This window comes from Taeniopygia guttata, chromosome 35 (genome assembly GCF_048771995.1).
Source record: "Taeniopygia guttata chromosome 35, bTaeGut7.mat, whole genome shotgun sequence".
Taxonomy (NCBI): Eukaryota; Metazoa; Chordata; class Aves; order Passeriformes; family Estrildidae; genus Taeniopygia; species Taeniopygia guttata.
The window spans coordinates 4,080,916-4,092,346 of NC_133060.1; the positions used below are offsets into that span (position 1 = coordinate 4,080,916).

At 49.3% G+C, this 11,431-nt stretch overlaps 1 protein-coding gene across 1 annotated transcript; it reads right to left on the reverse strand.

The window, feature by feature from the left end:
* Window positions 1-308: 308 nt before the first annotated feature.
* On the reverse strand, window positions 309-11,325 carry TUBB (tubulin beta class I). The gene is made up of 4 exons (XM_030262455.4): window positions 11,080-11,325; window positions 6,816-6,924; window positions 4,623-4,733; window positions 309-2,845 (listed from the first exon to the last, which is right to left on the reverse strand). Exons 1-4 carry the CDS (start codon window positions 11,134-11,136, stop codon window positions 1,788-1,790), a joined length of 1,335 nt encoding a protein of 444 aa, XP_030118315.1. The 5' UTR covers window positions 11,137-11,325; the 3' UTR covers window positions 309-1,787.
* Between the last annotated feature and the right edge of the window lie 106 nt (window positions 11,326-11,431).

The window sequence follows — 11,431 nt, forward strand, 5'->3', positions numbered from 1 at the left end:
CTGAGAGCCCCCCCAGGTGATGTCAAAGTGACCCCTGGACTTCCCAGGTGACCCTAAGGTGACACCAAACCCCTCCCAGTGACCCCAAAAGTGACAGTGAGACCCTCCAGGTGACACAGAGACCTCCAGGAGGGACATGGGGACATGCAGGTGACCCTGAAGTGACACTAGGACCCTCCAGGTGACACTGGGGACCCTCAGGAGGGGACACAGGGAACCCCCAGGTGACCTTAAAGTGACCCCAGGACGCTGCAGGTGACATTGGGGACCCTCAGGTGACCCCAGAGTGACACAGGTGACACCCGCAGTGGCTTTTCCATCCCGAGTTTATTCCGGACCCGGGGGCGACTTTTCAATATGAAAAACAAAAGAAAGGGAAAAAAACAAAAACATTCAAAAATGGGAGAGAGCGACCGGACACCGGAACGGCGACGGAATCGGGAAAAAGGGACAGAAATGGGTAAAAATGAACAAAAAAATGGGGAAAAAAAATCATAAAAATTGAGAAATATGAACCCAAAAGAAGGAAAAATGGGTAATAAAATGACTGAGTAAAAATAGGGAAAAATCAAGTAAAAACTGGGAGAAAGGACCCAAAAGTAGGGAAAAAGGAATGGAATTGGGCTGAGAGTGACCAAAACCGGAAAATAAAAGAGGAAAAATGCAAAAAAATACTAAAAATGGGGGAAACTGACCAAAAATGAGGAAAAATGGATGAAAATGAAGACAAATGGGGAAAAAGGAGGAAAATTAATCAAAAAAGGGGAAAATGACAAAAAAGATGGAAAATAACAAAAAAAATTGGGAAAAACTGACAGAAATTGGGAAAAATTACAAAAAAAATGGGGAAAATGGAACCAGAGTGGGGCAGGAGAGGGGACAGGAGGCTGTGGTGGGAGTGGGGGAGGGGCAGAGGTGTCGATGATGATGATGGTCAGCAACTCTTCCATGATGAGAGTTAAGGTCAAAAACTCTTGGAGGCTCTTCCATGATGAAGACGATGAAGATCGAGGGTTTTTCACGGACCATGATGAAGGCCAAGGGATCTCTGAAGCTCTTCCATGATGAGGATGATGAAGGTCAAGGCCAAGTGACTAGCCCTGATGAAGACCAAGGGCTGAGAGTGATGAAGACTGAAGACTCTGCAAGGACCATGATGAAGGCCAGGAGCTCCTGGAGGGTCTGTGAGGAGGATGATGATGAACTCTGGAAACTCGAGGAAGATGAAGGCTGGAGACTCCTTGACGATGATGAACCTCGGGGATCCTTCAACGATCATGGAAGTTGGAAGCTCTGACAATCATCAGGATTGGAGACTCTTCAATGATGATGAAGATGGGAGATTCTTTGAGAATGACCATGATGAAGGCTGGGGACTGTGAGGACAATGCTGAAGGCTGGGAACTCTTCGAAGATGATGATGAAGGTTAGGAACTCTTCAATGCTGATGAAAATTGGGAACTCCTCAGGAATGAAGATGACAGAAGTTGGAAGGTCTGACCATAATCAAGATTGGACACTCTCCAAGGGTGACAAAAGGCCAAGGACTCACTGATGATGATGAAGGTTGGAGACTCTTTAAGATGGTGAAGCCTGGGGACTGTGAGGACAACGCTGAAGGTCGGGTGGGGACTCCGCTGCCGCTGATGACCAGGGCCAACACTGACGATGAAGGACAATGATGAGGAAACTGAAGGCGCCGCCCACCAGTTGACGCCTCTCTGGGACAACACACCGGGAAGGGGAAGAGCAACACTGCCGAGGACCACAACCTCTGGAGAAACCCCTCAGGCCTCCTCTTCAGCCTCCTCGCCGAAATCCTCCTCCTCCTCGGCCGTGGCATCCTGGTACTGCTGGTACTCGGACACCAGGTCGTTCATGTTGCTCTCGGCCTCGGTGAACTCCATCTCGTCCATGCCCTCGCCCGTGTACCAGTGCAGGAAGGCCTTGCGCCGGAACATGGCCGTGAACTGCTCCGAGATGCGCTTGAAGAGCTCCTGGATGGCCGTGCTGTTCCCGATGAAGGTGACGGCCATCTTGAGGCCGCGCGGCGGGATGTCGCACACGGCCGTCTTCACGTTGTTGGGGATCCACTCCACGAAGTAGGAGCTGTTCTTGTTCTGCACGTTCAGCATCTGCTCGTCCACCTCCTTCATGGACATGCGCCCGCGGAAGACGGCGGCCACGGTGAGGTAGCGGCCGTGCCGCGGGTCGCAGGCGGCCATCATGTTCTTGGCGTCGAAGACCTGCTGGGTGAGCTCGGGCACGGTGAGGGCGCGGTACTGCTGGCTGCCCCGCGAGGTCAGCGGCGCGAAGCCGGGCATGAAGAAGTGCAGCCGCGGGAAGGGCACCATGTTGACGGCCAGCTTGCGCAGGTCGGCGTTGAGCTGGCCGGGGAAGCGCAGGCAGGTGGTGACGCCGCTCATGGTGGCCGACACCAGGTGGTTGAGGTCGCCGTAGGTGGGCGTGGTCAGCTTGAGGGTGCGGAAGCAGATGTCGTAGAGCGCCTCGTTGTCGATGCAGTAGGTCTCGTCCGTGTTCTCCACCAGCTGGTGCACGGACAGCGTGGCGTTGTAGGGCTCCACCACCGTGTCTGACACCTTGGGGGAGGGCACCACGCTGAAGGTGTTCATGATGCGGTCGGGGTACTCCTCGCGGATCTTGGAGATCAGCAGCGTGCCCATGCCCGAGCCGGTGCCGCCGCCCAGGGAATGGGTCAGCTGGAAGCCCTGCAGGCAGTCGCAGCTCTCGGCCTCCTTGCGCACCACGTCCAGCACCGAGTCCACCAGCTCGGCGCCCTCCGTGTAGTGACCCTTGGCCCAGTTGTTGCCGGCACCGCTTTGGCCTGGAAAAGGGGTGGAAGGGTTGGGTTGGGGTCTTCAAACCTCTTTTGAGAACCTTTACACCACCTTTGGAGACCTTTAAACCATCTTTTAAGATTTTCAAGAACCTTAAAACCACCTTGGGAAGCCTCAAAATCATCTTTGAGAACCTTTGAACTGGACTTGACCATCTTGGGGACCCTCAAAACTTTTCTGGAGACCCTCAGAACATCTTTGGGGACCTTAGGGACCTTCAAAGCATCTTTGGGGACCCTCAACTCAACCCTGATGACCTTGAGAACCCTTGAATCACCTTTGGGGATGATAAGCACCTCCTTCCCACCTTGAGAATGCTCAAGCCACTTTGGGGACCTTCAAACCCATCTTTGGGGACTTTTGAGGCACCTCCGAGGACCCCTGACCCCCCAAGCTCAGCCCCTTCCTGTGGTGACCCCTGGCCTGCGGGAGACACGGATGGGCTGGGTTGGGGTCATCGAGGTGACTTTGGGGACCATCAAACCACATCTGGAGACCCTCAAACCAATGCTGAGGTCCTTGAAGACCCTCAAAACGTTTTTTTGGGAATCTTGAAAAACCTTTAATCACTTTTGGAGATCTTAACAATAATGCTGCAAAACTTGGGGACCCCTTAAACCATTTCTGAGGGCCTTCAAAGCATTTCTGGTTACGTAGGGCAATTCTTCACCACCTTTGGGACCTTCCTCCCACCCTTGGGGACCTCAGGGACTCTGAGGCCCCACCTTGGGGACCTCCAACCCCACCTTGGAGATCCTCAGGAACCTTAACTCCACCTTGGGGACAGTTGGGGACTCTCAAACCCATCTTTAGGGATCTTGGGGACTTTTTACCCCAACCTTGGGGACACCTGTGGCTCTTTAAATTCAGCTTGGAAGAGCACTTGGGGACTTTCATGCCACCCTTGGGGACTGCTCAACTCTACCCTGGGGACAACTTCGGGATCCTCAGCTCTCTCTGTAGGACCTTCAGCCCCACTCTCGGGACACCTGAGAACCTTCACACCCACTTTGGGGGGACACCTGCAGATCATCATCTCACTTTGGGGACCTTTAACCTTTATCTTTTACGGGGACACTTGGGAGACCTTCATGCCACCCTTAGGACCTCCAACCCCACCCTGGGGACACCTGGGGACCTTGATCTCCCCTTTGGGGTCCTGCCATCCATTGAGGTCACCACCACTGTCCCAGGTGTTTCCTACACGTCCTAAATGTCCCCAGCTACCCCAATTATTGCTGCGTGTCCTCAGGTGTCCTGAAATGAACCTGATGTCCCTGAGAGTCCCCAGGTGTCCCCATGTGTTTCCCAAATACCCAGAGGTGTCCCCAGTGTCCCTCAGCAGCCCCCAGGTGTCCCCAAATGCCCTCAAGCCTTCAGGTATCCCTGATGTTCCCAAGACCGCCAGGCATGTCCCAAAATGTCCCCAGGTGTCTCGACCATCCCCAGATGTCCCTCAGGAGCCCCCAGATGTGTCCCAAGTGTCCCCAAGTGTGTTCCAATGTCCCCAGGAGCCCCCAGATGTCTCCAGGTGCATCCCAAATGTCCTCAAGCATGCCCAAGGTGTGTCCCAGATGTCTCCAGGTGCATCCCAGATGTCCCCAAGTGTGCCCAGGAGTGTCTCAGTTGTATCCCCAGATGTGCCCCCAGGTGTCCCCAGGCATGCCCAAGGTGCCCCCAGGTGTCCCAGGAGCTCCCAAGTGTCCCAGATGTCTCCAGGTATATCCCAGGTGTCCCCAGGCATGTCCCAGGGGTGTCACTCACCGAAGACGAAGTTGTCGGGCCGGAAGATCTGCCCGAAGGGGCCGGAGCGCACCGAGTCCATGGTGCCAGGCTCCAGGTCCACCAGGATGGCCCTGGGCACGTATTTACCCCCTGGGAGGGACCAAAAACAGGGAAATAAATTCACCCCAAAACCACCAGCATGGCCCTGGGAATGGATCTACCCCCTGCGGAGTGACCAAAACCCAGAGATTTTAACCCAAAACCAGGAGACTCACCCCAAAACCACACAGATTCACCCTAAAAGCACCCAAATCACCCTAATAAACACCTGGAATTACCCCAAACCCACCCAGAATTACCCCAAAACTGCTCCAAATCATCCCCAAACCACCTGGAATTACCCCAGAAACACCCGGAATTGCCCCCAGAACCACCCAGAAACAACCCAAAATGGTCCAGAATTCCTCCAAACACCTGCATTTACCTCAAAACCATCAAAATGACCCCAAACCACGCAGAATTGCCCCCAAAACGCTCAGAATTAACCCAGAAATACAAAAAATTGCCCCAGAAAAACCCAAAATACCTCCCAAAATATCCCAAGCCACCCCAAAGGACACCAAAATAGCCAGAATCTCCCCAGAAACACGAGACATGTCTCAAATCACCCCAAAATACCTGGAATTACACCAAAAATCAACCCCATAAAAAAGCCAGAATCACCCCCAAACCACGCAGAATTATCCCATAAATACCTGAAATCGCCCCAAAACACACACAATCACCCCAAAACCATCCCAGACAGGGCATTCATTAAACTACCCCAGATCACTTGGAATCAACCCCAAACCCACCCAAACTATACCCCAAATCACCCAAAACCCAGAAAAGATCACCCCAAAAATCGCTCCAAACCCACCCAAAATGAACCCCAGAACACCCCAAATTACTAAAAAATTCTTAAAATCATCCCAAAATCATTTAGTCACCTCAAACCCACTTTTTACCAACCCTGCAATACCCAAAATCTCTCAAAAATACACAAAATTGCCCCAGAAGCCACCCTGAAATGATCTAAAACCAATCCAGAGCCCCCCAAATGTCAACCCTAAAGCATCCACAGAATGCCCCAAATTCACCCCAAATAACCTAAAACACCCAAAACCTCCCTAATTCTGCCCAAAAGGTCTCAATTCACCCCAAAACCAGTTCTAATGACCTAAAACATCCCAAAACACCCCAAATCCTCCCAAATCCCCAAATGAATCCCAAACCAACTCCAAATGTCCCAGTGCACCCCAAAACTCCCCAATAACCCCAGAAGTGTCAAATTCACCCAGAATTCCTTAAAGCCACCCCAAAAACTCCTCTGGAGCAGCCCAGAACGGGACACGGGGACACAAAGGGGACAAAATGAAAACGGACAGGTGGCACTGGGGGGGACATCAGGAAGAGGATGGGGGCCTAAGGGACAAGTGACACGGGGGGTGACAATGGACAGGTGACAGTGGAGGCACACCGGGACAAGATGGGGGTGACAGAACAGGGTGACACTGGGAAGGGACAGGATGCAGCGACACTGAGGGGTGTCAGAAAATTGGGGGTGACACTGGGAGGTGACACCAGGGGGGTCACAGGATGACACAGGAGGTGGCAATGGACAGGTGACACCAGGGCATCCCCAGGATTGATGGTGACAGGGGACAGGATGACACTGTAAGGTGACAGTGGACAAGTGACACTGGGAGGTGACAGGACAAAGTGACCCCACTGGCGTGACAAAGGAGGGGGTGGCACCCAGGAATACGGGAGATAAAGTGATACAGGGCACAGACAAGGACAAGGTGACACTGGGAGGTGACAGCAGGACAGACAAAGGTGACACTGAGGGGGAACCATGGGGACACAGTGACATAGAGATGACAAAGTGACAATGGACAGGAAAGCGTCATTGGGAGGGGTGACACTGGAGACAAGGTGACAATGGGGAGGATGAGGTGACATGGGGGGGTGACAAAAAAAACACTGCGGGAGTGATGAGGTGACACTGTAAGTGACAAAGTGACAGCACAAAGAGGTAACAAAGTAAAGTGACACTGGGGAGATGACAAAAGCCACCAGGTGCCACCCACCACAAACGAGTGACACAATGAGGGGGAGAAGGGCAGAGGAGCCCTGGGGGGCTGTGGCAGCTGTCCCCAAGTGCCACCAGCCGTCCCCAGGTGTCCCCACCTGTGGCCTCGTTGTAGTAGACGCTGATGCGGTCCAGCTGCAGGTCGCTGTCCCCATGGTACGTGCCCGTGGGGTCGATGCCGTGCTCATCACTGATCACCTCCCAGAACTGTGGGGACAAGGGGACAGCTTGGGGACAGCTCAGGGACAGCCCAAGAGCGGGTCTGGGGCAAAAAACAGGGATTTAGGGAAAAAACACCCAGGGGTTTTGGGAGGGAAAATGGGGATTTTAAGGGGAAAAAGGGGTTGGGGGTGTAGGCAGCAGTTAAAGGGGTGGGACCAGCTGTGCCACACCCACTTTGTGACAACTGGGACCTCGTTTTGGGGGAAAAAAGAGGATTTGGAGAAAAAATTGGGATTTAAAGGGCAACAATGGGGATTTTGAGGTGAGAAATGGGAGTCTGGGGGTTAAAGAGGTGGGGCATAAGGAGGGATGGGGCCAGATTCAGTTTTGGGGAAAAAAATTTGGTAATTTTAAGGTGGGAAACGGGCATGCCTAGAAGCCAAAGTGGTGGGGCTTAAGGGGGGTGCAGTCAGGTGGGCCACATCCACCTCAGATGTCATTTTGGAAAAAACAGGGTTTTGGGGCAAAAAAAAGGGGATTTTGGGGCTAAAGATAGGGATTTTAGGGTGGGAAATGGGGCTTGGATGCATGACTGGGATTAAAGGGGGTGGAGCTAAATGAGGGATGAGGGCAGCTGGGCCTTGCCCACTTTGGTACACCTGGGACCTCATTTAGTGAAAGAAAATGAGGATTTGGGGCTAAAAAATTACAGGACTTTTAGTGTAAGAAACTAGGACTGTATGACAGGAAAGGGCAGTTGAGAAGCATCAAAAAATCCAGCTTTTAAGAAAAAAACCTGGGATTTAAAAGGAAACTGGGGGCATGGTCTGGGTTAAAGGGGTGGGGGAGGCAGGCCAAGCCCACTTAGTAACAACTGGTATTTATTTTGGGGATAAAAAAGGGGATTTTGGTACCTTATAGGAAGAACAAGATGTAAACCTGGCCATACCCACCTCCCCTAGGCAGTGTTTTTGGGGAAAAATGAAAGGATTTAGGGATTTAAATGAATTTGGGGGCGTGGCCACGTGAGGCGTGGGATTCACAAGAGCTCCCCCTCAGCCAGGACCAGTTTTGGGTTGAAAAATGGGGATTTTTGAATAAATAAAATTTTAAAATAAATTTAGGCTGTGGTCAGGTCCTAAAAGGGTGCAGCTACAACCCTAAATCACTCCAGGACCCTTTTTTGGGGGGAAAAAAGGCGATTTTCAGGATTTTCTGGTGGTTTGGAGGTGCGGGAGGGGGCGTGGCCAGGGCAGCCCCGCCCCCTGAAAAGGGCGGGAACGCGGGAAATGGCGGCAAACGTTCAAATTCAAACCAATGCCTCCAAAACCGGCTTTTTGCACCCAAATCAGGATTTTTATACCCAAATTCACCTTGGGGGGGCTTCAAGTTTTGCATTTGAAGGTGAGATTCTACAAATGTGGGGATTTGGGGTTAAAATGGACATGGGGGGGAACAACACAGAGTGAGGAAAAATGAAGTGAAAAAAGGGCAATTTTGGGGTTAAAGACAAGGAATGTGGCAAAAATGGGTATTTTTGGAACGTGGAGAGAAAAAAATGAGTTAAAATATTAATTTGGGTTAAAACTGGTAATTTTTGGATTGTAAATTTAAAAAGAGAGCTAAAAAGTGGTGATTTTAAATAAAAATGGCAGTTTTGGCATGAGGGAAAAATGTACTTTAAACCCCACAATTTTGGGTCTGAAAAGAAAAAAGGGTTTAAAACTATTATTTTTGGAGACGAGAGAGAAAAGGGCATTAGAAATCAACGATGTGAGGTAAAAAAAAAAAAATGGGCTTTAAAAGGCTGATTTTGGAGATGAGAAAGGGCATTTTGAGGGTTTGAGAGTGAAAATGGGCTAAAAAATAAGTGTTTTTGGGAGTGATGAGACAAATAGGTTAAAAAAGAGCAGTTTCAGGGAATGTAAGAAAAATGGTATAAAAAAATTTTTTATTTGGGGTAAAAATGGGTATTTTGGGCAAATTAGAAAGAAATTAAGTTTAAAATATCTAATTCAGAATATTCAGTATTTTTTGGGTAAAAATATCCTGCATTTTGGAGCCTTGAGAAACCCATGGTTAAAAACTACAAAGTTTGAGAAAACCCCTGGTTTGGGATTGAAATCGAGTTTAGTGACAGGAATATGGATTATGGGGGAAAAGAATATTTAAAGGAAAAAGTTGCAAATTTTAGGGTGGAAAAATGTAGATTTGGGGCTAAACCACCATTTTTGAGAGCAAATTTGACCTTTTAAACACCAATATTATCTGTAGAATAAAAAACCTTTTTTGGGCCTCAAAATCAGAATTTTGGTTCGAAACCTCCTTCTCAGAGCTAAAAAAAAAAAATTCGCATTTTGGGGTTAAAAACTCAAATTTGCGGCGTTCTGGAGAACAAAGATTTTGGCGCGGGGCTGAAAATTGAAGTGTTCACTTAGGGGGCAGGAAATGCAGTCTGCAGACACAAAGAGATGGATTTGAGGCTGAAAAGGGTAAAAAGATACATTTTAAAAAGAAAAACATGAAATATGGGTCTAAAAGTGGCAGTTTTGGGGCTGAATATATTCAGGGGAAAGAAGGGATTTTTGAAGCAGCAAAAATGACAAGCAGATGCAAACAATTTCAAGTTCCGAGGCCTAAACAATGCTATTTTGGTGCATAAATCACCATTTTGTGCTTAAAAAAGTAAATTAAATAAAACCCATTAAATTTGGAGAAAAAGCAGTTATTTTGAGGTTAAAAAAAAAGCGTATTCGGAAGCACAAAGCTGCGATTCTCTCCCTGACCCTCCATTTTGGGGCTGGAAACCTCCATTTTGGGGCTGGAACTCCCCATGAGCTGGAGAAATTGCCGATTTTAACCCAAAATCAGCTTCTAGAAAATAAATCCAGCCTTTTTTCTCTTCAAAACTCCCCGTTTTGGGGATAGAAATTCTGATTTTGGAGCGAAATGCAGTTTTGTAAAACAAAGATGCTGAGCTGGAGCTCCGAAGCTCCATTTTGGGGCTGGGAAAAAAAAAAAAAAAAAGAAAAAAAAGAAAAAAAAAGAAAAAATGTTTTGGTGCCAAAAAGCTGCATTTCAGCAGCAGAAAAAACGCTAATCAATTAAAGAAAAGTCACAAAAAATTTAAGGAAATAAATATTTTAATAATTTTTGAGAAGAAAATTATCCATTTCTAGGGGTAAAAAGGGCATTTCAGGAAAGAAAGCTGATTCAAGGGAAGAAAAAACATTAATTTTAAGAATGACTATTTCAATTTAAAGACCCAAAGACCACATTTAAAGAATAAAAAAAACCCTATTATTGTCATAAAATCCTGAAGCTTAAAAAGCTTCATCTTGCGGATTAAAAAAAAATAATAATAATAAAAAAATCTCATTTTAGAAAAAAATGGGACCACGGCTGTTATTTAGGGACTAAAAAGCTTTATTATGGATATTAAGCCGCTTTTTTATGGGTTGAATCCTCCCATTTTCAGGTCTGACCCCTCAGGGCGTGACGCCCCGTTTGGGGGTCAAAAATCCACATTTTCGAGTAAAATTGGACTGTTTTGCAGTGAAAATAGCGGATTTTAGGGACGAAAAAGCGCAATTATGGGGTGAAAACAACCGAGTTCAGTCTGGAAAAGTGGCATTTAAAGTAAGAAGTTTAAAAAACCCAAACAAATTATGTTTTAATTATGGATATATTATTGTGAAAAATTTAATTCTGGGGTTAAATCCTTTAATTTCCGAACTATTCGCCGCCATTTTGGCGCCTTCCCCGCCCATCCTCGGCTAGACCCCCTAGATTTGGGGCAAAAAGCGGCATTCACAGCAAAACCTACGAATGGCCATTTTATCTGGGAAAAAGTAATGATTTTTTCTTGAAACACGCCAGAAAAGGCGATTTTGGAGGCGAATTTGCCGCGGTCCGAGGCCGCCGCCCTGAGACGCCATTTTGCGGCCGCGTGTGGGGGGCGCGCGTTCGGCACCGCAAATCCTCATTTAGCAACAAAATCTCCGCATTTTCACCCCAAATCCGCCCCACTCAGCACCGCCCCCTCCCTCACAGGTGATTCTGAGGCGGGAAAGCGGCGATTTTGGGGTAAAATAGCCCCGGTTTGGGTCACCCTTTGTCTTGGCGCGCGGGGGTGGGGGAGGCTCTTAAAGGGGCCACGCCGCCGCGGCGGCGGACACAGGCGGGGCCCGCCGCGCTCACCTTGGCGCCGATCTGGTTGCCGCATTGGCCCGCCTGGATGTGGACGATCTCCCTCATGGCGGCGGAGTCTGGCGGTGGGGTTCGGGCCCACCCGGACGGCGCGGAGGCGCTCGGAAAACTGAATTAAAAAACGTAAAGAGGCGGCGTGGCCCCTTTAAGAACTGAGTAACGGCGCGACGGCGACAGCGGTGAAAATGGCGGCAGCCGTGGCCCCGCGCGCGCTCATATAGGACAAAGCCGCGGCTCCCATTGGTCGGCACCGCCCGCTTTCCGTCCTTCTATTGCTCAGTCTCGTTGTCAATCAAGCTCTCTGCTCTCCTATTTGCCTACAGCCTCTCTTTAGCCCCGCCCA